The 23750-nt window shown below is 33.8% G+C and overlaps 1 protein-coding gene across 9 annotated transcripts in view; it reads right to left on the bottom strand.

Moving 5' to 3' along the window:
* The window catches only part of Adgrl2 (adhesion G protein-coupled receptor L2), a 180634-nt gene that overhangs the window by 25871 nt on the left and 131013 nt on the right, over nucleotides 1-23750 (bottom strand). For 5 of the 9 annotated variants that reach the window (XM_048351649.1, XM_048351648.1, XM_048351651.1 and 2 more), the window contains exons 5-10: nucleotides 18511-19311; nucleotides 12105-12398; nucleotides 11459-11562; nucleotides 10323-10508; nucleotides 9510-9548; nucleotides 6073-6256 (exon numbers count right to left, since the gene is read on the bottom strand). In XM_048351649.1, coding sequence (XP_048207606.1) covers nucleotides 6073-6256; nucleotides 9510-9548; nucleotides 10323-10508; nucleotides 11459-11562; nucleotides 12105-12398; nucleotides 18511-19311 — 1608 coding nt within the window. The remainder of the gene's footprint in view (nucleotides 1-6072; nucleotides 6257-9509; nucleotides 9549-10322; nucleotides 10509-11458; nucleotides 11563-12104; nucleotides 12399-18510; nucleotides 19312-23750) is intronic. The other 4 variants (XM_048351650.1, XM_048351652.1, XM_048351655.1 and 1 more) reach the window with 1 other exon arrangement.

The raw sequence follows: 23750 nt of genomic DNA, 5'->3' as shown, positions 1-23750 counted from the left end.
GTGAAGCTTTAGTGTTTACTTAGCACCACCACATAGAAGACAGAAATAAAGAGGCATTCAAGAGTAGCCAAAGCAAAGAATTATCGAGACCAGTATGCTGGTGTGCTAGACATCATAGTATACCTGTCATCCTTCCTAAACAAGACCTTGACTTCAACAGGATGATCTCTACATAGGCCAGAAAAAAAAAGAAAAAGTATCTTTATTTGAAAAAAAAAAAAAAAACCAGATACATCTAATAGAAATAGAAATACCAAAAGCTCAATTGATGAAGTGTCTAACTAGCATGCATACATTCCTGAGTTCAAGCTATAGTACTGCCCCCCCCCAAAAAAAAGGAAAGAAAAAAGAAAAAAGGAAGAAAAGAAAGGTAAGTGTAAGGTCTTCATAAGCACAAAATACAGAAAATTTTCTTAAGCAAGAAACTAAAGGGAATATTTGTTAAATCAGATATCAAAACACATCAGCCTTAAAAGAATGTCTTTATTATGAAAAAATGTTTTAAAAGAAGGCACAGACAGAAGAATAAGCATTAGAAAGTGACATAATCCCCAAAGGATTAGTGTCTAATGCCCATAGCGAACCAAGAAAAAAAGAAAGAGGAAAAAAAACGAAAACCAGGAAAACATTGTGGACAACTAATTCACAGGGCAGAAAACTAAACTAAGCAAAGAAATGCATTAAAAAGGAATCAAAAGCAAGAATAATCAGACAAATGCAAATTAAAACAGTAATGGGATCAATACAAAATCATTTTATAACAACATTGATAATAAAGTGTTTGCAAAAACAGTGACGCCTTTATTAGCGAGAACAGAATTGTTAAAACCAAGCTAGAGAACAATAACCTGGTGGTAGGCCTTTGGACCGCTCAAAAACTCTCTTTCAAGATGTAGGTGGAATGTGTGCATTTCATTACATCAGAAAATGTGAGCATTTTCATTACATTAGGAAAAAACTAATACAAGCCACTAAAATGTTTATCAGAAAAGTTAAATCAGTATTCTTACAGACCAAATAAATATTGGTAAATATATTTATAAAACTATTAGGGAAAATTTATTCAATTGCCTTGTATGAAATGTTAGTAATATGAGTATTATTACAGGTATACACTCTGAAGCAAAACTCAAAAATAAACCTTATTGAACAGTCTGAGGCAGTTTGATGCTAGGCTGGGGCAACACTGTGAAATCCCATTTCAAACACACACACACACACACACACACACACACACACACGTACATTTCTAGTTGGTTACAGAGCACATTTCTCATCAACTTTACTGCCCACAGTATCTGCATGCTTGAAATTATGTAGATTTCTGTGAGAGAATATGCATGATTGTAGGAGAGCCATTCCAAGACTCCATAGCCAATGCTGTGTAGATAGCGTTTTAATATATTTCTTTACCCTATTTTTTTTCAAATTCATTACAGTACTGTCTGTAATAAGATTAAATGAGAAGATAAGCTCATGTAGGGACTCTTAGAAAAAAAGTATGTGCTCTCTTCCAGGAGAGCTTCTCTGTGAGCCTACATCCCAGAGCTAACAATATAGAGTAGAACAGCAGTTGAAGGAGGCAGACCCAAGTTCAGCTCAGTAGCTGTCCTGCAGGATGAAATAGTACACTTTTGTTGCTGTGAATGACTATGATTTTTTAACACAATGTAACTGTCTCTAAACAGAGCAAATTCTGACTAATAAGCCTATTTGAAAACAAATCAAAAGTAATTTTATAATCAACAGGTAAAGCGCACACACCTTAGCCCTCTGAATAACCTTAATGTCACAAGGAATGACAACAAACATGAACTGTCTTATGATATGGCACACCGGAAATTTTCTGAGGAAGAAAAAATACTAAACCTAAACTGATCGAGTCTCTAAAACTACTTATACAGAAATATAAAACACTGAGGTATGATTAGCTGGGGTAAATCCAGAATGTTGGAAATTCTACACAAGAAACCACGCCCATGATTTCTTCAATAAAATAAAGATTTTAAAATAAAGATTCAGTCTCATCATTAAGACATTCAACCAACATGTTACCACATATAATGTATAAATTTATATGCACATCATATTGAAACAAACCAACTATTAGGAATATGCAGAAACCAAACATCTACATTTTAATTTTTTTAAAACATTTTCATTAAATTTTAAGTGTGATTAGAGTATGGGATACATATAAAAGCCAAAAGTGGAGCTGTGGCTCAAGTAGTAGTGTTAGGATTAAGCAAAGATCTTTAGAGTTAGAGCCTAAGCTTAGTTCAAGTCTAGCAACTGGCACAAAAACAAAAACAAAGAAAAAAGAAAGAAAGAAAGAAAGTAACATTTGTGACATTAAAAAGAAAATAAACAACCCACCTAAAATGAAAAGAAGTGAATTAACAAATCATCAAAACTATGTCCACAGAAAACAAACATAAAAATAATTTATCAGCAAAAGTGTATGTGCACATGACTGTGTCTTTGCTGACCCTATGGGCTTAAACTCTGGCCTTCTGAAGTCACTTTTTTTTTGCTCAAGGATGGCACTACCACTTGAGGCACATTTCCTATTCCAGCTTTTGCTGGGGAATCTTACAGATTTGTTTGCATGGACTGCCTTTGTGATTCTCAGGTCTCAGTGGTGATTGGTAAATACCTTAGCAATCAAAGAAATTTTTAAAAACCCCACTAATGAACCTCTAAAATGGCTAAAAAGAAAAAGTGCTACTGTTCAAAGAGATGTAAACCAAGAAACAGATGCACTACGTTCTTACAGAGTAATACTCAACAATACAAAGAAGTACTGACATGGATATTTATTTAAATAAATTTCAAAAGAATGTTCTGCTAAACCGAATCAAGAATAAAAAAGTGCCTACTGCATGATTCCTTTGATCTAGAATCAAATACTACAGTAACAGAAAAGTAGATCAGTGATTTTCTGGAGTTCAGGGTTGGGACAACTTGATTTCCCAAGTAACAAAAATTTTACCATGCTGATGATTAATTTTATGGGCATTCATTTGCCAAACTTCATCCAACTGTTTGCTTAATGTAGATACCCTTATAATGTGTAAATTATACCTCCAAATTGAGGTACCACAATTAGATATAATTATATCACATTTATGGGGTCAAAAACTTATGACCCTATGAAATTAGACTAAAATTTTTTAAAAAGAAATTACCAGGGGAGAAAAACAAATTGTTTTCATAATTTAAAATATTATAGCCATTCCCTAAATCAAGATTAAGAGCTTCACAATGAGGAAATACATAATGGATGTGAGACTATTTTAGTACTCATATCCAAAACAACTGTGATATGTTAGGGGAAAATGAGGTTTGTTGTTTTTTTTCATTTCAAATAATATATTATTTCTGTTATAAAATTGCTTATTATACCTTAGGGATTTAAAAACTAACTATATTAGAATACATATGATACATTCATATTGTTATTTCTTGGGTAGAACAAAGAGTGAATTACAGGTATTATTTCAGAATTGTCTGTAATATATGTACCATATTCTAGAATAATCACTCAATTCATAATTTTTAATTAAAAATAAACTTAAAAATCAATTTGAAGAATAATCTTTTTGAATGTTGACCATTTGTTAGGAGAATATATTCCCAGTCATTTTTTGATTTAGTGTATGTGCTCAACTGAGATTGTGTGTGTGTGTGTGAGGGGGCGGGGGGAGGGAGGGACAGAGAGAGAGAGAGCATATTAATATATGATAGAAAGACAGAGAATCTGAACCATAAAGTTCCATTGTGTTCTTCATATGGAAGACTGATAGGAGTACAGAAGTTAATCTGTCCCATTGGATTGTCTTGCACAAGAGGGAAATTTTGTTTTTTAATACCCTTTAGAAGCTTTAGAAACCAAGTTGAGGTTACAATGCAACAATTCAAATAATACCATCACTAAGATGGTAGGATCAAGTCTATACCTTATGTACTTATTGGTAAACACATGAGAAGCACTGTGTAATGTATAACATGTAAACTGTATAAAATTAGCAATTAAATTGCCCTCAAGAACAATGGAAACTTCAGATAGAGGGACAACTATATTCATTTTGTATTACCAAAAAGGGTATGTTAGAAAATGTTGTTTCCTTATCACCAAGTCCACCTGAAGTCCAGTGATTTGTCATTCCCATACCAAATGACTCAAGTATTTCATTATGAAAGCAAAACAAACTTTAAAAGTCCAGGTATCATAGTTTATGCCCAGTTTTTCTACATGATTTTATATAAATTCCCGTAACATGGAGGCAAAATTAAGGTGATAATGCATCAACAGGAAGACTTCACTTACTATTCATAAGATTCTTTATCTTGAATCAGTCACCAAAAATCTACAGTAGAACTATAGCTGAAGCAGTAGATTGCTAGCCTAGAGTAAAAAGGCTCAGGGATAGTGTTTAGGCCATACGTTCAAGCCCCAGGGCTAGCATGTGTGCACTCACCTGTGGGCACACACACACTCTCACACAGACAGAGACATTTGGAGTGATTTTACTATCTGTGGGATATGGATTCTATGAGAGAGGTATTTCACTGACCATAATTTTACCTGAAGAAAATTGTGTTTAATATAAGTATTACTATCAAGTTCAGTGAGCTGAAATATTTGACTGCAAGAACATACCTCACACATTGTAATTTAAATTCATTAGAAACATATTACAAAAAAATGGAGAAGCATTTTCCATCCCTTCCACAGCAAGCAGTTTCATTTCTTAAGCAATCCATATCCTGGCATTTAAGTGTTTCACAGTTTTGGGTTTTTTTTTTCTTCTTTTTTCTTATTTATTGTCAAAGTGATGTACAGAGAGGTTACAGTTTCTTATGTTAGGCCTTGGGTACTGTTTGTTACCTCCTCCCTCATTTCCCCCTCCCCCCTTTTCCCTTTCCCCCCATGAGTTGTTCAGTTGGTTTACACCAAATAGTTTTACAAGTATTGCTTTTGTAGTTGTTTGTCTTTTTATCCTTTGTCTTTCCATTTTGATATTCCCTTTCACTTTCCTAGTTTTAATACCAATATATACAGTTTCCAATGTACTCAGATAAGATACAATGATAGTGCCGGGACAACCACATGAAGTGGATACAAGAGGATCATCAACAATAGAAGCTACAGTTTCACATGGCATGTTGAAAGTAATTACAACAGTAATGTAACATTTTTTTCCATAACATGGAGTTCATTTCACTTAGCATTATTTTATGCATTCATAAGGGCATAGATATTAATTAGGCTCTTGTGATCCTCTGCTGTGCCTAAACCTGTGCTAATTATTCTCTATGAGGGAGACCATAGAATCCATGTTTCTTTGGGTCTGGCTCACTTCACTTAGTATAATTTTTTCCAAGTCCTTCCATTTCCTTACAAATGGGGCAATGTCATTCTTTCTGATAGAGGCATAAAATTTCATGGTGTATATGTATCACATTTTCCTGATCCATTCGTCTACTGAGGGGCATCGTGGGTTGGTTCCAAATTCTAGCTATGACAAACTGTGATGCGATGAACACTGTTGTGCTGGTGGCTTTAGTATGTTCTTGTTTGTGGTCTTTTGGGTAGATGCCTAAAAGTGGGGCTGCGGGGTCATAGGGGAGCTCTATGCTTAGCCTTCTGAGGAATCTCCACACCGCTTTCCAGAGTGGCTGAACCAGTTTACATTCCCACCAACAATGAAGTAGGGTTCCCTTTTGGCCACATCCCCTCCAACATTTATTATTGTTAGTTTTCTTGATAAAGGACATTATTACTAGGGTGAGGTGGAATCTCAATGTTGTTTTGATTTTTTTTTCCTTTAATGATTTTTCAATTGGAACACACACACCTATAGAAGCAAGTTTGAAAAGATGTAGGGCAGATTTTGGCTTTGCATTAATTTTATTAAGTAGGATCAATATTTCTTTTGGTAGTGGACAAAAATAATTTGACAAAAATGAAGTTTGGCACTAGGAAATAACAGATTCAGAATAGAAATACCATTCTCTTAACTATCTGCCCTCTAGATCAAAATTAAATCTGACAATACATTCACTCACCAATATTTTCAGTGGGCATTGAGACTCTGGTTGGTTCTAAGAGATTGTCAGCTAGGACAAAGGCTCCTTCTTCCAATGTATCCAGTAACATTGTTGCAGTGTGAGCTTGCTCAGAAGAATTCATATGTTTCCAGGATTCCAGAGCTTCTGGCCTCAGAAGGTTGTCCACTGTGTCAACAATTGCCTGCATCCATTAGAAAACTATCATTAGTTCTGACTGCTCCTAAAACCAAGGCGGTTTTTAATAGCTGACCAGTGACAATGGTGAACTTTATCAGTCACGATGACTTATTCTTAGATGGAATAATGCCCAGACAACATCTATATGCTAAATTGGGAATAAACTTAACTGCAGTAAAAAATAACTAGCCATTAGTAGACTATTTGATTATAAAGGATATATGTAGAAAGATGGCTAGTTTCTCTTTAAGCATATTTCGGTTGTTGAAGGAGAAATGTATCAGTATTGGCTTTTAAACTGGAGACATGACTCAAACGACTAAAGTTGCCACACTACTGAAGTGGCCCTGTTTATAATTTCAAAGACTTAACTATTCTAAATAGAAAACACTGATGACTCTGGACTAGAATAATATTAACACTTAAGAGTTCAGCCATATTGCTTTCCTGAACCTGATCTAGAATAATAACTAAATGCCTTATAGACACTGTGTAGTTATAATTATGTTAAAAGGTGATTTTAAAGTTTATAAACTATTTGCAAACACATTCACTCTTTCAAATCCCTGTCCAGCTAAAACAACAATGAAAACAAACAAGAAAATAACACTGGCAAATATACCTTAATTTATAAAGAATGGTCTTAATATAAAGGAATCAAGACAACAAGCAAATGTATAAAGGCTATAATGTCATTAATTTTTTAAAAAGTGTTCATAAAATCCAAGTGGGGGGAGGGGACAGTAGAGACCAGGTCTGCGAAACAAAAAAACATCTTGTCAAATGGTATTTCCACAGGTTTGGGTCAGCAACCTTACATTATGTATCTAAAACCAAACAACTACTAAACATAAAAAGGTCTAAAACAGACCTTTCAGTGGATCACAATAGCTCAACAGCTATGTATGTATGATCATTTAAGACAAGGATAAGCAAACTCTATTGTTGATGTTATATTTAAAGTTCTATGTGAATTTCCTTTGGTATATGCCACGTGGCTACTATATATGATTTTGGTACACTGGGTATTGTATATATGCCTACCTGATCTAGGGAAGGGAAAGAAAAACGAGGGTATAAGATATCACAAGAAATGTACTCACTGCCCTATTATGTAACTGTACCCCTTTTGCACAACACCTTGTCAACAAAATTTAATTAATAAAAAAATCCAAGTGGCAAATATTGATACATAAAGTTTAACTTATCACCACACAAAATAACATGTAGGATAAATATATATATATCAGCTAATCAATTGTAGGCAGGTTTTTACACTGACATCACTACAGTGATGTCCTGAGTATCCCTTCAATAGTTGGAAATCTAACATCATTACATTTATTTACTATTCCATTTGCCTAGTCATAATATGCTATTTAGCCTATATACAAATTTTTTGATCAACTGGTAGCCACCAAGGAAAACTAACATATTATGTGAACAATGGAAATAGTATTTTTAGATTCTATATTAAAAAGAGCAAGGGGAGAAGTTTGAGGTTATTGTCAGTGTAAGATTAATTAGCTTAGTCTATCTTAATATCCCTGTTCTGTCTTCCTTGTAAGCCACCATGATCTTCGTGGCAGATGGAAGGTACTTCCAAGTGCTGTGAAAAACTCTTTTCTCTGGTCATGAGATAGAATAGTCAAAATGTTCACACTGGTACTGCTACAGACAATAGCTAGAATGGAACACAAATTGGTCTGCAATGGCCAGACTCATTACTCACCAAAAATATAGAATAGAGCCTCTAATTTAAGTACAAATGACTCCTCGTTAAAAACTCCTCTTAGACTTCTTATAGAACCTCAGTAAATATGCAAAGTGTAAGTCAGCTTCTGATTGGTAATTTTAGGAGTTTGATTAGTCTTATCTGAACTGAGAATCCTGTTTTAGATGTGTTGAAAATTGACACTGGTCAAAAATTAAGGACACACTGAAATGTATCAGCTACAGGAAAAAAACAACATCAAAACTCTGATGGCAAGCTTTTATTGGTTTAAACACTCCTTATTTATTACCATTTATACTTTGATAGTAGGATGAACATCATTATCCTAGTAGTCCTGAAGTAGTCTTTTCCAGTCAAGGGGAGGGAAAGGACATTCTTCCCCACATTGAAGTATATGTACTGGGCATCATACTAATTGTTAAATTTTGTACATTAATGTTTTTGTAGGTGATCTGGAGATCTGAGTTTGAAAAATTCTACAGACTTCAGCAGTTACTTCTCTGTCCCCATTAAACAGGGAGTCTGTCAGAACATTATCACCTGAAAAAATACTTTTCCACTGCCTTGTCTTAAAAATGTTCAAGTCCAATAATATCTTTTCCTAACTAGTGAGATACCAAGCCCCTCTTGGCCCCTAGAATCAGTGAAGATAGAGATGTGCAAAGCCTCTATTCTTTGAAACTACTAAGCTTCTCTGGTGTATCATCATGATATATGTATGAATTTGCTTGTGAAGATCTGAATTACCTTGATAATGGCACCTAGAAGAATGCAGACTACAAACTATCTTCCCTAAAGGAACCTCTGAACTTTAACCAGATCAAAATACAATATAGAACTGGTATCCTGATCTATCACAGAGATCTAATTTGACATAACTGCACTGAGAGCCTTAGGATGTTTCCTACTGCTTGGGTATACAAGAAAGAAATACCAAAGGAGTACAGAACTCTAAGCTGATCTATGGCTCTGTGCTCCTATGAGTATAATAAAACCACCAGGTAACCTACACTGATTTCACTGTTCTAGTATTTATATTTTATTTCTAATAATCCACTCACTCAAGAAACACCTCCTAAGCCTTTCAAAATAAAGCCTACTTTACTTAAGAGTATATCACAAAAAAGCAGTGATTTTTTTCATGCACATACATTATGACCACACAGTCTTTGATATGATAAACTGCCAAGACTATATCGTAGCTGTTTTATATAAGTTGTTGTTTAATCAAGATATGAAAAAGAAAACGAAGATAATATGATTACTTTCCAATTCGGAAGAAAATTCTTCATTAAAATTTTTATACTTTGGATGAGTGAAAACAACAGTTGAAATTATTAAGATAAATGATTTGCATATCTGAAAGTAATATACCTGTGGAAAGCCAACATTTGTACAGCTGATATGGGGCACATTATATAATTATCAAAGACTGAAATACATTGGATCATGCAGCAAGATGATAAAGCGTGGCAGGTAGCTGAAGAAGGGAGAAAGCAGGGTGACAGCACAGGAGAGATACCTTAAGGTAAGCCCTGCATGTCTTCTCTCGTTTTTGGAGCTTTTAAGTAAAAGAAAAGAAATCAGAGGTTAGATTTTATCTGTTGAAATGAGGAAAGAAGAATCCTCAAAAATTAAGCTGGTGTTTCAGAGTTCCAGAGTAGCTCTCGGATGTTTGTGTGTCTATACTGTCTGCCAACACAGCTAGTCTTTGCTGTATTTTAGTAAGTGTACTAACAAAAATCAGGTTAACAAAAATGATTGAATGAATGAATAAATGAATGAGTAAAGAGAGAGACAAAAATAATACTGTGGTTTTTTTTTTAAGTCTACATATGAACCACAGATTGGATTCAAATGAACCTAATATGAAGAATATGAAGTAATTATCATCTCTATTTGGTCAAATTAAGTAAAGTAACTTAGCCTTTTCCCCAAAGTTGATATTGGAAGGAGTATTTCAGTGATGATTATTAGTTCCCATACATAACATTTTTTCTACTATCATAACTGCTTCATGTACAGAAATACAAAATTATAAACTGCATGTCCAATAATAGACATTCAAAGTGAGATTGTCCACAATCTGATGGATAAATATACTGCCAACTAAAATCTCCTGGGTAATCTCCCATATGATTAACATCATTTCTGGGGGTAGGGTGGGAGACATCATCACTTCTTTCTCCATTTTAATTCTTCCTGGTGAATGAGCCAAAATAAAAGTGTTGTTTCTACATGTACGTCCCGGGGGCCAGGTGTGGCAGCTTGCTGCCAAAGTGGAAAGCTGCCATAGAGAATGTCCAGTTTCAAAGAGCAGACAAGCTCTTCCTACCTTGTTATAACTCCGTCCAGCCGAATCTTTTTCACTAGGCTTCAGTTCCTGTAGCTGTGCATCCAGGATGTCCACCAACTGCTCCATCAGTCTCACGGAAGAACTCACATCCCCTGCAAACACGGGCCCCTTGGTATGCTTGGCCAGTTCATTGGCAAGACTAGCAGCATTTTCTCCACTTCTGATCTGAAATGACAACTTGTTTATCTCAGTAAGGTTTCCTATTCTGTTTGTGGCTTTTACTTCTCTTTGAGTATCTCTGTAGTGGTTAAAAAAAAAATCACAAATATGTCAAAATCTGCAACTAATTGAGACCAATAACTTTCTCTTCATCTCATAAAATTAAAAGCTTTTAGATCCTCAAAACACAAAAGAAATTCTTAACCAGACCTTTAAAAAAAAAGGAAGAAAAGAAAAGGGGTAGAAAAAAGATAAATTTTTCCCTCATGGTGATTCTTCTCCCTTAACTCCATCATTTTAAAGGGTTATTTTTAAAAAATCTTCTAATTCAAATTTTGATAAAAAATGTACTCACTGCCTTATGTATGTAATTGTAACCCCTCTGTACATTTCTTTGACAATAAAAAACAATCTTATTCATTTCAATGACTCAATTTAAATATGAAGGTAATTAGTATGATACAGTTACAATCTACTGCTTATACCTTCCAAAAAATAAATGAAGAGGAAGAAAACAAAAGGACACTGCATTATACTGAAATATTCAAGTTACCAATGCCTTTTAAAGTCACTTATACTTATTGTATCATAATAGTGTGTCATACAAACATCTGCTTGCATTCTGTGGACTCAGACATAAACCTAATGAAACTTGATTTATTAAACCAATAATCTATTTGTCTTGTGAACATCAAAAGAAAGAGAACAAACTAAATGTGAAGAAAATTAAACAAGTATGTACTCATTAAAAAGCTTAACATAGAAAAAACACCATGCCTTAAAACATATGTCACCTTCAATAAATAATTTACAGACAAAACTCTGCATTATTTTTTAACTTTTACAATGAACAAAGAGCAATGGAGCTGGCTTTAACATAGAAAACTAAATTATTTATGTTGGAAGTTAAAGTCCTAAATCACCAATGTGTAGCATATAAAAACGTTCCAACCTACCTTCTGAGCCAGTTGATTTACCCAGTGTGAGGTACAGTTACTAAGATCGGGGCCCTTAGGGTTCCATGTTCCAGTGGAAACCATGCAGAGATATGAGGCTGTTCCTAAAACAGATGTGGAAAACAACAGGGAAATTGAAACCATTTTTTGGCATGTAATTGAAGAAATCAGCAATGACTATTCTAGTCTCTGTGTTAAATTCCCAATAAACACTAGTAGAAGCAGTTGACAGTAACTGACCAAAAATGTAGAGTATAATGCAGATTAGAAACAGTATATATATAGTCAGCACAGAAATATCAGACATTTACAGCAAACAAACAGAAAGCCCTTGACTTTCTTGAATGATAGCTTTAATGAGAAAGGCAACTGAAAGGGAGCCTCAGAGTTGTCCTTGAGGGGAAAAACAAAATCAGTCTTGACCTAGGTCTTCAAGACACAGTAATCCAACACCTGACCTTAAATGACTTTTACAGTTTAAAAACATTTACATTTTCTACAGATGCTAGATTACTGAACAAACAAAACAATAAAAGTCTGCTATGATTAAATGTCCCTTTCCTTAAATCTTAAATACAACCAGCTTCAATGTAATTTAGAACTCACAAAATGTAAAAATGTATGCATAGTATTTTATAGGAAATACCTCTTGTTCCCTTGGGACATGGTCGTTCAACCATCATTCCCCTTTGTGTCTGAGGCCATTTTATTCCCCTCGCTTCTAATGCTTCGCAGAATCTCTCTGGCAGGGGAAAAATATTTGTTACAGGAGGAATTTTGGTTGTAGAAACTGCTGGAGGTGGTTTTGTCCCTTTGCTTCCTTCCTGTGATCCAGCTATGGTTGTGCTCATGGGGCCTTTCTGTGAAGTAGTGCTTGTGGTTGAAACTGTGGTTTTGAACAGCTCAGCTGAAGAAGTTATTGTCACAGCTGTGGTAGGCACTATGAAAAAAAAATGAGTACATTAATCTCAAGCACACACCCACACCAATACATGTATACACATGTGAATGTGAGTACACACACATATACACACCTTACCCTTCTGTATGTCCCTATATCAACAAACATAGCTACTCAATCAATAATGAATCCCTTCATTTGTTATAACTTCTTGGTAACACTGTCTAAAAGATCATAGTTTTCACTGCCATTTCTTCTCGCATGACCCTGTTAGGTTTCCTTTTCAATGAAATATTTGAGGGCGCAGTTTAAGTGTACTTTCATTATAAACCATCTAACAGGAAATAAAATGTAGGCTAACTTAGTATAAAATTCTACTCTTTTATAAACTCTTATTCTTATCAACAATAGAAAATATCAATGAAAGTCTGACTAGAATTAAGATGGTAGAAGACTTAGTAATCTACTCTACATCTTTCAGGAAAATAAATACTATGACATCTTTCTACTCAGAAGACATTCTTGCTTGAGAGACTTTTAAACATGACTGTTTAGAGCCAAACAGAAGATAAGACTGGCATGCTTGTGCTGTTTTATTAAGGACATGTCTTCAACTCTGGCATTTTTACTTTTTGAAAGGTAGAAGAAGCAGCAGCTGGTTCTAGTCAAAAGTAACAGTACAATTTTTTTACCAAGATAAAAGTGTTATATCAAGTACTGCCCAATTTGAAACCCACACTCCATATCACACTGACCCTTAAATGAGAAAATAAAAAAAACATGGTCAGAAAGATTATTTTTATCTCCAACATTACTTTCAAACAATTAAGTAGGTTAAAAAAAATGAGACTCAATGTTTCCCCATGACTTACTACTTATTCAAGCAGCACCAAAAATTGAGCAAATTTTAATATAACCATTTAGAATCTGTTAGAAGAATTTACACCAATTTCTAACAATACTTAAATAAAAATAGTTTTATTCATATTTACTAATTTTATCAGATTATTGACTCTTAAAGCCTTACACATATTACACAAATTTAAAGGACAGCCAACTGATCTTTTTAAATCATAAACTGCATATTTTAATTTAATCTATAATGTTACAATACATCTAATATTTTAAATTCTGGTCTACCAATATTTGTTTTATATAATTCTGATATGATTGAGAAAATACTATATAGCAGGAAAAGGCAAGGACTGACAAATTTTGTGTTATCAATAAATATACTCTATTCCTTTTTCTCCTCAATGTCAGGAGGAAGTCTTTATGTCTATGTTTTATTTTGATGGCACTATTTATTGACAAGATGAGTACTGATATATATCAGTCAAACATTATTCCTAGCCAGCTGCTGTAGAAACCTATGCAAACCTGTCTATCCTTTTAGTAAAGCACTTGCCTGACATCTTGTTAAACCTCTGTAGTTTTCTTTTGATTACAATGCATCCAGGCTTTTGATACTTTCTCAAATAACATTTGTCAAAAGCATCGCATTCTTGTATAGAAGTGTCAAATGACTGCCACTAAATTGAGCCTTAAAGGGAGTTAGTAAAGGGCAGAACAGAATAATTCAGTGTTATAACACTTTAGGTATCCCATGATACTATACTAATTAATACATAATTAATCACTGAAATATGTACACTACAATTAGTGATTAGTTGCTAAACACTGGTAAAATTTGTAATAACTAAGTCAAAGTAGACAATAATCTCCAATAAATAAAATGTTTTTCATCAAGGTTCCCACAGATCTGTTTTTTTGGGGGGAGGGGGGCAGGTGGGGCTATATTTTCATGCCTTTGCACCTTTTGGTTGTCAGAAGAAGTCTAAAGAGAATTGATACATTACTCAAAGTTAGTTAAACACTGGGATTTCGTGAAAGTAAAATTTTAAGTTTCTAGACTAACTAACTACTGCAGGGAACAAACTGGATTTCTGAGATTTAGTTCAAGAAATTCTGAAGCTGGAAATAAAGAGGTTTCTTCCTACAGGTGGAGACTAGTGCCAGTAGAGCATCTGGTAGTGATAAAGGCTAATATTCATTCAACATTTACGAGCCAGATGCTATGTCAATCACCATTCATGGATCAACTGATCATATTATTTCTCAGGGCCTTACATGGTAGTCAGGAGTTCTACCACTTCCTTGGCACTTTTAAAATTTTTGAATAGGAAGAAACTTTTTGCTTAGACAATCCTAAATGGCAAAACTATTTACTCTTACTACATAGCTGAAAAAACGAAGTGTGTACCAGAGTTTTTATTGATTGAGATGGGGTCTAGTAAATGTTTTTGCCTAGGTTGGCCTCAAACTGTGATCCTTCCAGTCTCCACCTCTTATGTACCAAGGATTACAGGCATGGCTCTCTCAACTGGATTGATCTTAGCGTTCTAAGTAAAACGTATAGCATCCTTACCTTTACTTTTTAGAATAACAGAACATAAGATTAAAGCAAAACTTTTATAATGACACCTACTTGACAGAAGGTTCAAAAGTTGAAACATACCTGGTAAATAGTAGTACAAGCCATAGGGACTCCTGATAGAATGAAAACTTAGAGCAGAACCTTTACTGCATAGCTCTGTTCTTCAGGTAATAACACCCATCCAGATGCACTAGCTTAGCAATTTGCCTACCAATTACCATCCAAGTATAAACACTCAAAAGCACTGTGACTAAACACATTTAGTAAGTAGCCAAGGAGACTTAAATATCCAGGACCATACTAAATTAAAATCTTAATTATTGGGTTTTCTTCATCAAACAAATGTGGGACAATACTAAGGATAATAATCCTCTCATTGAGGTACAAAGATTCACCCAATTTTCACTGAGGAACTCCAGGTAAAGTGAGTAAGCAAAAATGAGCATTCAATTTACACATATTTGATGGCCTAACCATAGGCCCTGAGCTCCCCCCGCTACCCCCTCCTCAAGGCTAGCACTCTAGCACTTAAGGCACAGCTCTATTTCTGGCTTTTTAGTAGTTAATTGGAGAAAAAGAGTCTCACAGGTATCCTGCTGGCTTTGAACTGTGATCTTGAGAAGCTAGGATTATAGACACAGACCACCTAGCTAAAAACATTCAATATTAGTGGAAAGATTTCCAGGAAGTATATAGTCTAAGCGGGATGCTTCATTAGTATAAACAAAACTCTTACTAAAAAAAATTCCCTCATATTATTAGAATATCTTTCTTCATAATTAAATATAACACATATTTATTCAGGAACTGCCAAAATTCATTATTTCATATTTGGGATATAAGGTTTGTCATCAGCTTCAGCAATTTAAAAGCAGTACAAATTGAAAAAACAAAGAGTTGAAACAGTAACAGCTTTTGCTCCTCAGCCCATTTCAGGAATATGAAACTGGAAAAAGAATGTCAGTCTTAGTGTACGTTGATACAGCAAATACAACATGCAAGAATTAGCAAAAGCTAAAAACTTGAAGACAAAAAAAAATCATGCCTCAGGTTGTTTGAAGAAGAGAAAGAATAGGTAATTTTTATCTCACATGTTACATTTTACCATATACATACTTTGTAGCATATTCAATCCATAAAACTTTTTTCATTGTTGTTGTTTGAAACAGAATATTGCTGTTTAACTCAAACTCTTTTTCAACTCACCATCTTTTTGCTTGTCCAAGTGTTCAGGCCTTACTAAGATTTTAAGTATGGATTTTGGCTAATATCTGCTTTATGAAAATTAAAGCCCTAATTTCTCTGGTTGTTCTGTCCAACCAGATTTTTGAACCTTGCTTCTAAGAAAGCTGACAGTAGCTTATTGATTTGACCTGAACATCTGGACCAGAAGAGTTCTGCAAGGTCTCACATACAGGTGTATAGACAGCATACTTCAAAGGGACAGGAGTCTCCAGTAGCACAGGAAGGAAAGAATAAGAATATAGGTCATATGCAATAAAAGAAATTTAGGTCAGATAATTTTTTATTACTTAGGGCTTAATAAGGGGTCAATATGAATTTCTGTGTCCTGGGAATACTTAAGATTGGCTAATTATAATGATAAAACAATGTCTAAGGAATATGTTTAAGTTTGTTATTTTCAAGGATGGTAACTGCTCTTCAGAAAAAAAAATCTAAATTATCAAAGCCTTTTGATTGGAAATGCATTAAGATATTTACTAGCATATATGCCATATGTGGAAAATGGTATTTCTACTTGTTTTTGTTCATTCAAGTATTCTCTGACATGAAGACTGAATTTCTACTCTTCATTCACAATTTTTCAGAAGCTGCTTGGTTGTGAATTTTCAGGTTTTAAGGCATTTTCTATCTTTTTCCTTCCTAATGAAAGGAAAAGATTTACTGTCACCCAAGACAAATCTAACATTTTACAGGGTAATGTGGGTTACACAAAGATTAACACAAGAATCCATACAGTTTTTGCCAGTGTTTGAAATCTATCAATGCCTTAAGCTTGCCTTTTGAGAAGCTTGAGAGATAAAGAAGCGTGTAGTAGTCTTAAAAAAATTAAGATACAAGAGACACCTCCAAATTGCTGTCTTCGAGAGCTAACAGAGAAGTAGAAGGTTTAGTTGTTAAAAATTTAACAATCGTTTTATTAGGACACAAAAGATCCAAGGTATTAGTGATCTAGAGAAAAACATATCTTACAGTAAGTCACAAAGTCATTGCTATTCATATTTTTTAACAGAATTCTATATATTTTGCTATTCTAGACATATTAGAAATACAACTACAAAAGACTGATTTCTTCTTTAGGTTCTAAACATGACAATATTGAGAACTTATCAACAGAACTTAAAGTGAATGGTTATATGTTTCTACATGTGAATATATTTAAATGTGTGTATAAATATTGCTTTAACAGGTTAAGAATAATGCATGTTCCATACCTTGCTAAAAATATTGGCTTGATCACTTCAAAAACTTTTCACTTCCTAAAATTTTAAAGTAATTTTATAATTTGAAAATTAACTCATCAAATATTCATATCTAAAATCAATAAGCCTCACTGTGCAAATAGAATAACTTAACAATCAGAGCAAGTTCTATAATACTATGGCTGGGAATGTGGCTCAGTGGTAGAGTGCTTGCTTAGCATGCATCAAGCCCTGGGTTCATTTCCTTGGTACCATATAAACAGAAAAGCCCTGAAATGGTGTTATGACTCAAGTGGTAGAAGGCTGGCCTTGAGCACAAGAAGCTCAGGGACAGCCCAGGCCCTGAGTTCAAGCCACAAGACTGGCCAAAAGAAACAAAGGAAAAAAAAGTTACTCTATTGTCCTAAGTATAAGTATGAAGTAATCTCATTTTAATAAAACATTCACAAATTACTTCTCATATACTTATGTTACTTAGTAGACATATGTGTTTCAGAATATCTAGCATTGCTTCCTAATTAATGTTCCTCCATAAAAAATACCTAAATAGATCAAAATGTTATAAATACCAGTGAATTTATCATCCTAAATCATGTTGAAATCATTTAACGGTTAGTCTGAGAATGAGAGTTACAGACAGAGAAATATTGAATATGACATTTAGAATCACAGAACTACTGACTTAAAACTGTCACTAATTTATCAGGAAACAAAAATGACTAGTTTTATGTGATAAACTAGAAAGATGTTTGGAAGCTCTCCCTTCCAGAGAATAGACTCCAGAAGTCCAGAACCATTACAACTGACATTATACACCAAACCTAGACAGGTCTCTTGAGAATTCCTAGTACACATTTCCTTTAATCACGCTCGGCAAGAAGTTCAAAAGTGTACAGAAGTCAGGTACAGAAGGCAGGAAGGCAGGAAGGCAGGAAGGCAGGAAGGCAGGAAGGCAGGAAGGAAGGAAGGCAGGAAGGCAGGAAGGCAGGAAGGCAGGAAGGAAGGAAGGAAGGAAGGAAGGAAGGAAGGAAGGAAGGAAGGAGCGAGCTAACAGGTTTGTAGCTACTTTATATTTTTTGCAATGAAAAACTAAATTGATTCGTGTTGCCACCATTTCCTAAAGCCATTTAAATGAATTCCAAAAAAGAAAACTGAACAAAATAGGCTAAAATAGAGAACATTATCTTTTGTGCTTTAACTACAAGAAGTGAAGAAAATAAAAGAATGCAGTTCACAAATGACATAAATACTAACAATCAAACTTTCTTACCTTGGGCAGGATCGGGTGGACCAAACTCCAGAGAATATCGCAAAATAAAGTTATTGTTCCACACGTAGAGTTGGTTATCCCTTGGATTGTAATCCACTGCAGCAATATACTGGTACTGGTTGGGAAAGGGAATGTCTACATATTCTCCCCGGTTCAATCGGGTATTGTAAATGTAATCTATTGCATTCTTGCCCGTTTCACTTTCATTGTCTTGATACACTGACCTGACCACATAGAGGACTCCACATATCATGAAAGCATTTGATGCAGCACGCTTGTCATATATGGTCTCCCATGTTGCTTCAAATCGGAGTGTGTATGGATTCAGTTGGCTGATAACTATCATTCCATTGTTCTGTTCAGTGGCATAAATGACCCATAAGCCATTTTCATCAACTGCTAGATCAATATCAGTCTTTCCTCCCCACCTATATGGTGAGGTATCATGGTAGTTGGCATAGTTAATAATGGCCTCACCGCTCTTAATTCTAGTCCTCAAGTCAAATTTCACAATATTTCTTGTTCTTTCTTTGTTAAAAAACACAGCACCATCATACACCACAAATCCAGTACCATCTACTCGATTTGGAAGTTTATACGTTGTTGTTTGGCGGCTATTTTGGAAGTCTTCTATAGAAGCATATTCTATTAAAGTATCGGTGCGGTAAGGAGTCCAGGGCATGAAATAAATTTTATCTGCAGCTTGAAGAGGGTCTTTGCACCAAGCACCTGCCTTTTGTTCAGCTTCATATATAGACGGTGCATCCACAATTGCTTTCAGAGTCCCAGGGCACACAAAAACTAACATTCACAAAGAAAAGACAAGAAGTAAGCCAAGTTAAAAAAATTACACAAGTAAAAGTTTTACTTATTACAAATTTAACCAAAAAAGAAGATATATTTTATTAGCATTCAATTTTTCAAAAATTCACACTTAATGCAAGGAGTGCTAGCATACAAAGTAGTTAGGGTTGATTTCCATAAATCCAAACACTTATGTTTCTGCTCATTCAGAATTTAAATTTTAAAGTGTGTTTTTACCTTATTATTTGTAATACATGCTTCCAAACTTAGAGCTTTGTACATAATAGTGTGTATTTTGTTGTAGTCCAAACTCTATACCCTCCAGTCTCTAGCCCACATCTAAGAATCCCAAAAGCAAAACCATAAAATAAGACAAGTAAGACTGAAAAGCCAATATAAAGACTTAGAACTTTTCCAGAAGTTAAAAGTGTTTCAATTCAAAGAATATAAATATTTGGAAAATGTAATTAGGAACAGAGAGAAGTAAATACAAAGAAAACATTAATGGAAGGACTAGAAGGGCCCCGTATAACCATGGCATGCTATGGAGAGGGTTCTGGAAGCCAAGCAAGATGACACTTTAATAATAAGAAAATGTCCAAGGGTGTCAGAAAAGAGATAAAGGGTAAAAAAAAAAGAAACTGGAAAGGGCAGCTCCCCCTCGCAGACTTCAGAATTTTTACCCCATCACCAGATTTACCGCTCAAATAATTTCATTGTCAACAGTCGACTTCTTTATGAGGTGCATGTATGAGATCCTGCTGATTATTTTAACATAAGGAGTATTGTGGGGAGAGGGGAGGGAGGAGGTTAACATCCATAAGGCACATAACAGGGAGCTGGGGTTCGGGCTGAATACGTTATTTACCTTTTTGCTCCACTTCTATTTTAAGCATCGGAAGAAAAATAAAAAAAGGTGCAAGGAAAAAAGAAAAAAAAGATTAAAATAAATTGACTATTAGTCTAAGATTGAATTCGTAACAGATGCTAAATATAGGAAGAACAAGTAGCTGTACTACTTTGGATAAAGAGAAACACACAGGAAAACCTAGCAGGAGAAAGATTCTAAAGTTACATAAAAGAACATAGATCAATCATTTTAGTAGATTAAGGAGGCAATACAAATAAGTTGGCATGTTGCTTCACTTAGTGTACCTGAATAAATAATGAAACTCTTCGCTAATGTATGCTCTACATACTCATGCCCTTCCAACGTCACTTAGAATTCTTATCAAGTTTTCCTTTATATATGTACGTATCAACATAAATGCATGCACGAGTGTATCAAGTCCATTTATCTAATGTGAGCTCAATTGTTAAATTTATTAACTACATAAGAGAATAACAAGAAATTACATTAATAGAAATGACAATTCAGTTTTGAAGTTTGGGTCAAATTTAGCAACCACTGACATGGTTAAAATTATCTTGAAACAGATCTTAAAATTATGTTACTCATTTTTCAATTATTTTTCTATTATTTCTAACATCAAGAAAAGTCCATCTTAGCAATTTTTAAATGCCTCCTTTTCAGGAACATATAAATCTTCCATAGGGATATGGAAGGGTGAGATAAAGTAACATCTTTCTTGCTCACTAAAACTAGTAAATTTGCTTATTAAAGTTTATACACATTATATTTAATTATAACTTTCCATATCATTTATCAAACTTGTAATAATATTAAGACTATTTAAAAAAAGTAAGCAAAATACATACAAGGGAAAAGCAAGCACAGTAGGCAAGGAGAAAAAGGAAGAAAGAATTATGGTTAGCTTATTATGACATTTTCTATCATCATTAATTTACACAGAAAGCAAGCGAGCATGCAAAAGCAATCAAACTGAGCATTCACAGCAAATACCTTGACTCCACAGACCCCATAAAAGGTAAATGCTTTCTTAAAACAAACCTGATTAGTGGAGTTATAGAAGTTAAGAAAAAAAAAGCCCTATAAGTTTAAAAATATGAGTTATGCACTTATAAAAGGTGCAAATAAGATCTTTGTTGGTAACTGGTATTCTGATACTAGAAACAATAATACTATTTTAGATTCTATTTGGGCTTTGAAGTATGTTGCCTGAATTTCATAAAATGACTCAATTGATGTTTGTGTTTCTTCCTCTTGCCTTATTAAAATGCATTAGAATGTCAAAATACTAGATCTCCAAACTACTCAAAGAAAATACTGTGGGTTGTAATAGGATTTTAGCTTGGTTCACTATTTAGAATTAAAATTACTTATCAAAGTAAATATTGACCTTGTGAAATACTTTGGGGAGAAACATGTTTGAAACACAAACAGCATATAACCTCCTGTATTCATCCATAACCTCCTTTAAACCAGGCACTTTCAGGAAACATACTTGCTCCATAATATGTAATTCTGACTATATCTCATACATAGGAGAAGGTCAGTGTCACTGTGTTAGGAATATTTGTTTATAAACTATTTGTACTAAAGTTGCTCCACAGTGAAGAGCATTATTAAACCTCCTTAGAATTAATAATGGAAGGGCATAGTGGGGAAATTAGGTTAAAATAAATCATTAGTGCTGTCACTACTCAGACTTTTATTTAAATATAGTTGCCTATCTTTCCTAAGGAAATTATGACTTTGCTAGAAATAAACCAATCAATGTAGTGGATAGGATTAAAACATTTAAAACAGTACATTAAAAAACAAGTTCAGTAAAGAAAGCAGAGGTACAGTTGGTTTGTAATTCATTCAAAAAATTTGGTTTTATTTATTGGATGCACAAAGATGACTGTGCAGTTACTTATCATAATATGAAATAGAAAGTTTTCCTTTGTTACTAGTAACATATATCAAGGGAAACGTAAATGGGTACAAATTGTATTATAATTTGCTATTCTGATGAAAATTGAACAATACTTCCCAAATGTAAATTGTTTCAGTAAATAAAACCTTTGATGATTGAAGAATGGCTCTTTAAAACAAATTCCATATGATGATTTTTTTATAAAAACCCAAAGGACATATTATCTGTCAGTTCAGCCAAAATTCTGTCAACCAGAATATAAAAGTGCAATAAAATGAACAAAATTCGCATTCTTTGTCACATGCCAAATATAAGAGTTTTCTTTAAGAGACTGTGTGACTTCAATCATAACAATACATTTCCTTTTTTATAAAGAGCAAACATAAAAGTGCATAACCCACCACCAACATCAGCGAAGACTACATGGATAGATATGCAAGACAAGAAATTGTGACCAAACTACTTACAGCCTACATACGCAGTATCTGAAGTGACACACTATTTCATTTTGAATAATCTCATTTTAATCATTACTAGTGACTTAATCAATAGCAAAGGTTTCTATTCTCAAAAATTATAGCAAACATTATAGTATTACATTACAATTTGAAATAAATGAAAACAAATGAAAATATTGTTACATGAAAAATTGTAGTTTATTCTGTTTTATCCTCCAAATCCTATTCTTTTCAAAAATACACACTCATGTAACTACTAGCATTCTGTCAACAATAAAGAACTCTATATTCATTTATTGTTGACATAAATATTACACAGGCAAGTACAAAAGCCATATAAGAACGCATGTGTTTTCCTGCTTATAAACATTATTAGACTAAACCAAGAATATTACTTTTGATATCCTTTGTTTAATATGTTTATTATAAAATTTTCAAAAGCCATGGAAATTTCTCTTACTATTTTAGAACAGGAGGAGGCAATTTGGGATAAGCTCTTGAAGGATTTGCTGTTAATAGAAACTGGCAGTAAGCCAGGTGTTTGAGGAATTTATAGTAAATCTTATCTGACTGTGACAATTTTTATCAAATAGGTAATGTGTGAAAAGGAAATAAAAACACTACAAAGTACAAACACACTGTTAAAACAATGGGAGAGCAAAAGGTTGAAATACAAAATAAAAGCAAGTATATGAAAAAGATACAGTAGACAGTAGTAAACAAAAGTAGAGTAAAACAAGGAAGAATTAAGAAAACACACAGCACTAAGTAAATTAGCAAGAATGACAGGAAAAGACCATTTTCATTAAAATTTTTGATTTGTTGAAACTATAATTTATAGTGTGTCACTACTATACGGTATATAGGAATTTTAATTACTTCTATTCTTTAGCGCGGAGGGATTTATAAAGAAAAAAGGCAAAGACTTATTTCTACCTCGTGCAAACATCTAGAAAGATAACAGCAAATTAATTACTGGATTGATTTTTTTTATTTCAAAGGACAAAAACTTGAAAGAATAGATACTTCTCTGAGTATAGCTATTTGCAAGTTTAGTGCACAATGTACAATAGTTCTGGAGAACTGAAAAAGTAAAATTTTGAAAGTTAGATGTTCCAGAAGACATCCACATTTTCCTTTCTTAATCAGCGCAAGAAATTACTTAAGAGTCTGAAAATAATACGTGCTTAACACT

Source organism: Perognathus longimembris, chromosome 7 (genome assembly GCF_023159225.1).
Source record: "Perognathus longimembris pacificus isolate PPM17 chromosome 7, ASM2315922v1, whole genome shotgun sequence".
Taxonomy (NCBI): Eukaryota; Metazoa; Chordata; class Mammalia; order Rodentia; family Heteromyidae; genus Perognathus; species Perognathus longimembris.
This window is presented reverse-complemented; position numbering and strand designations above follow the sequence as displayed.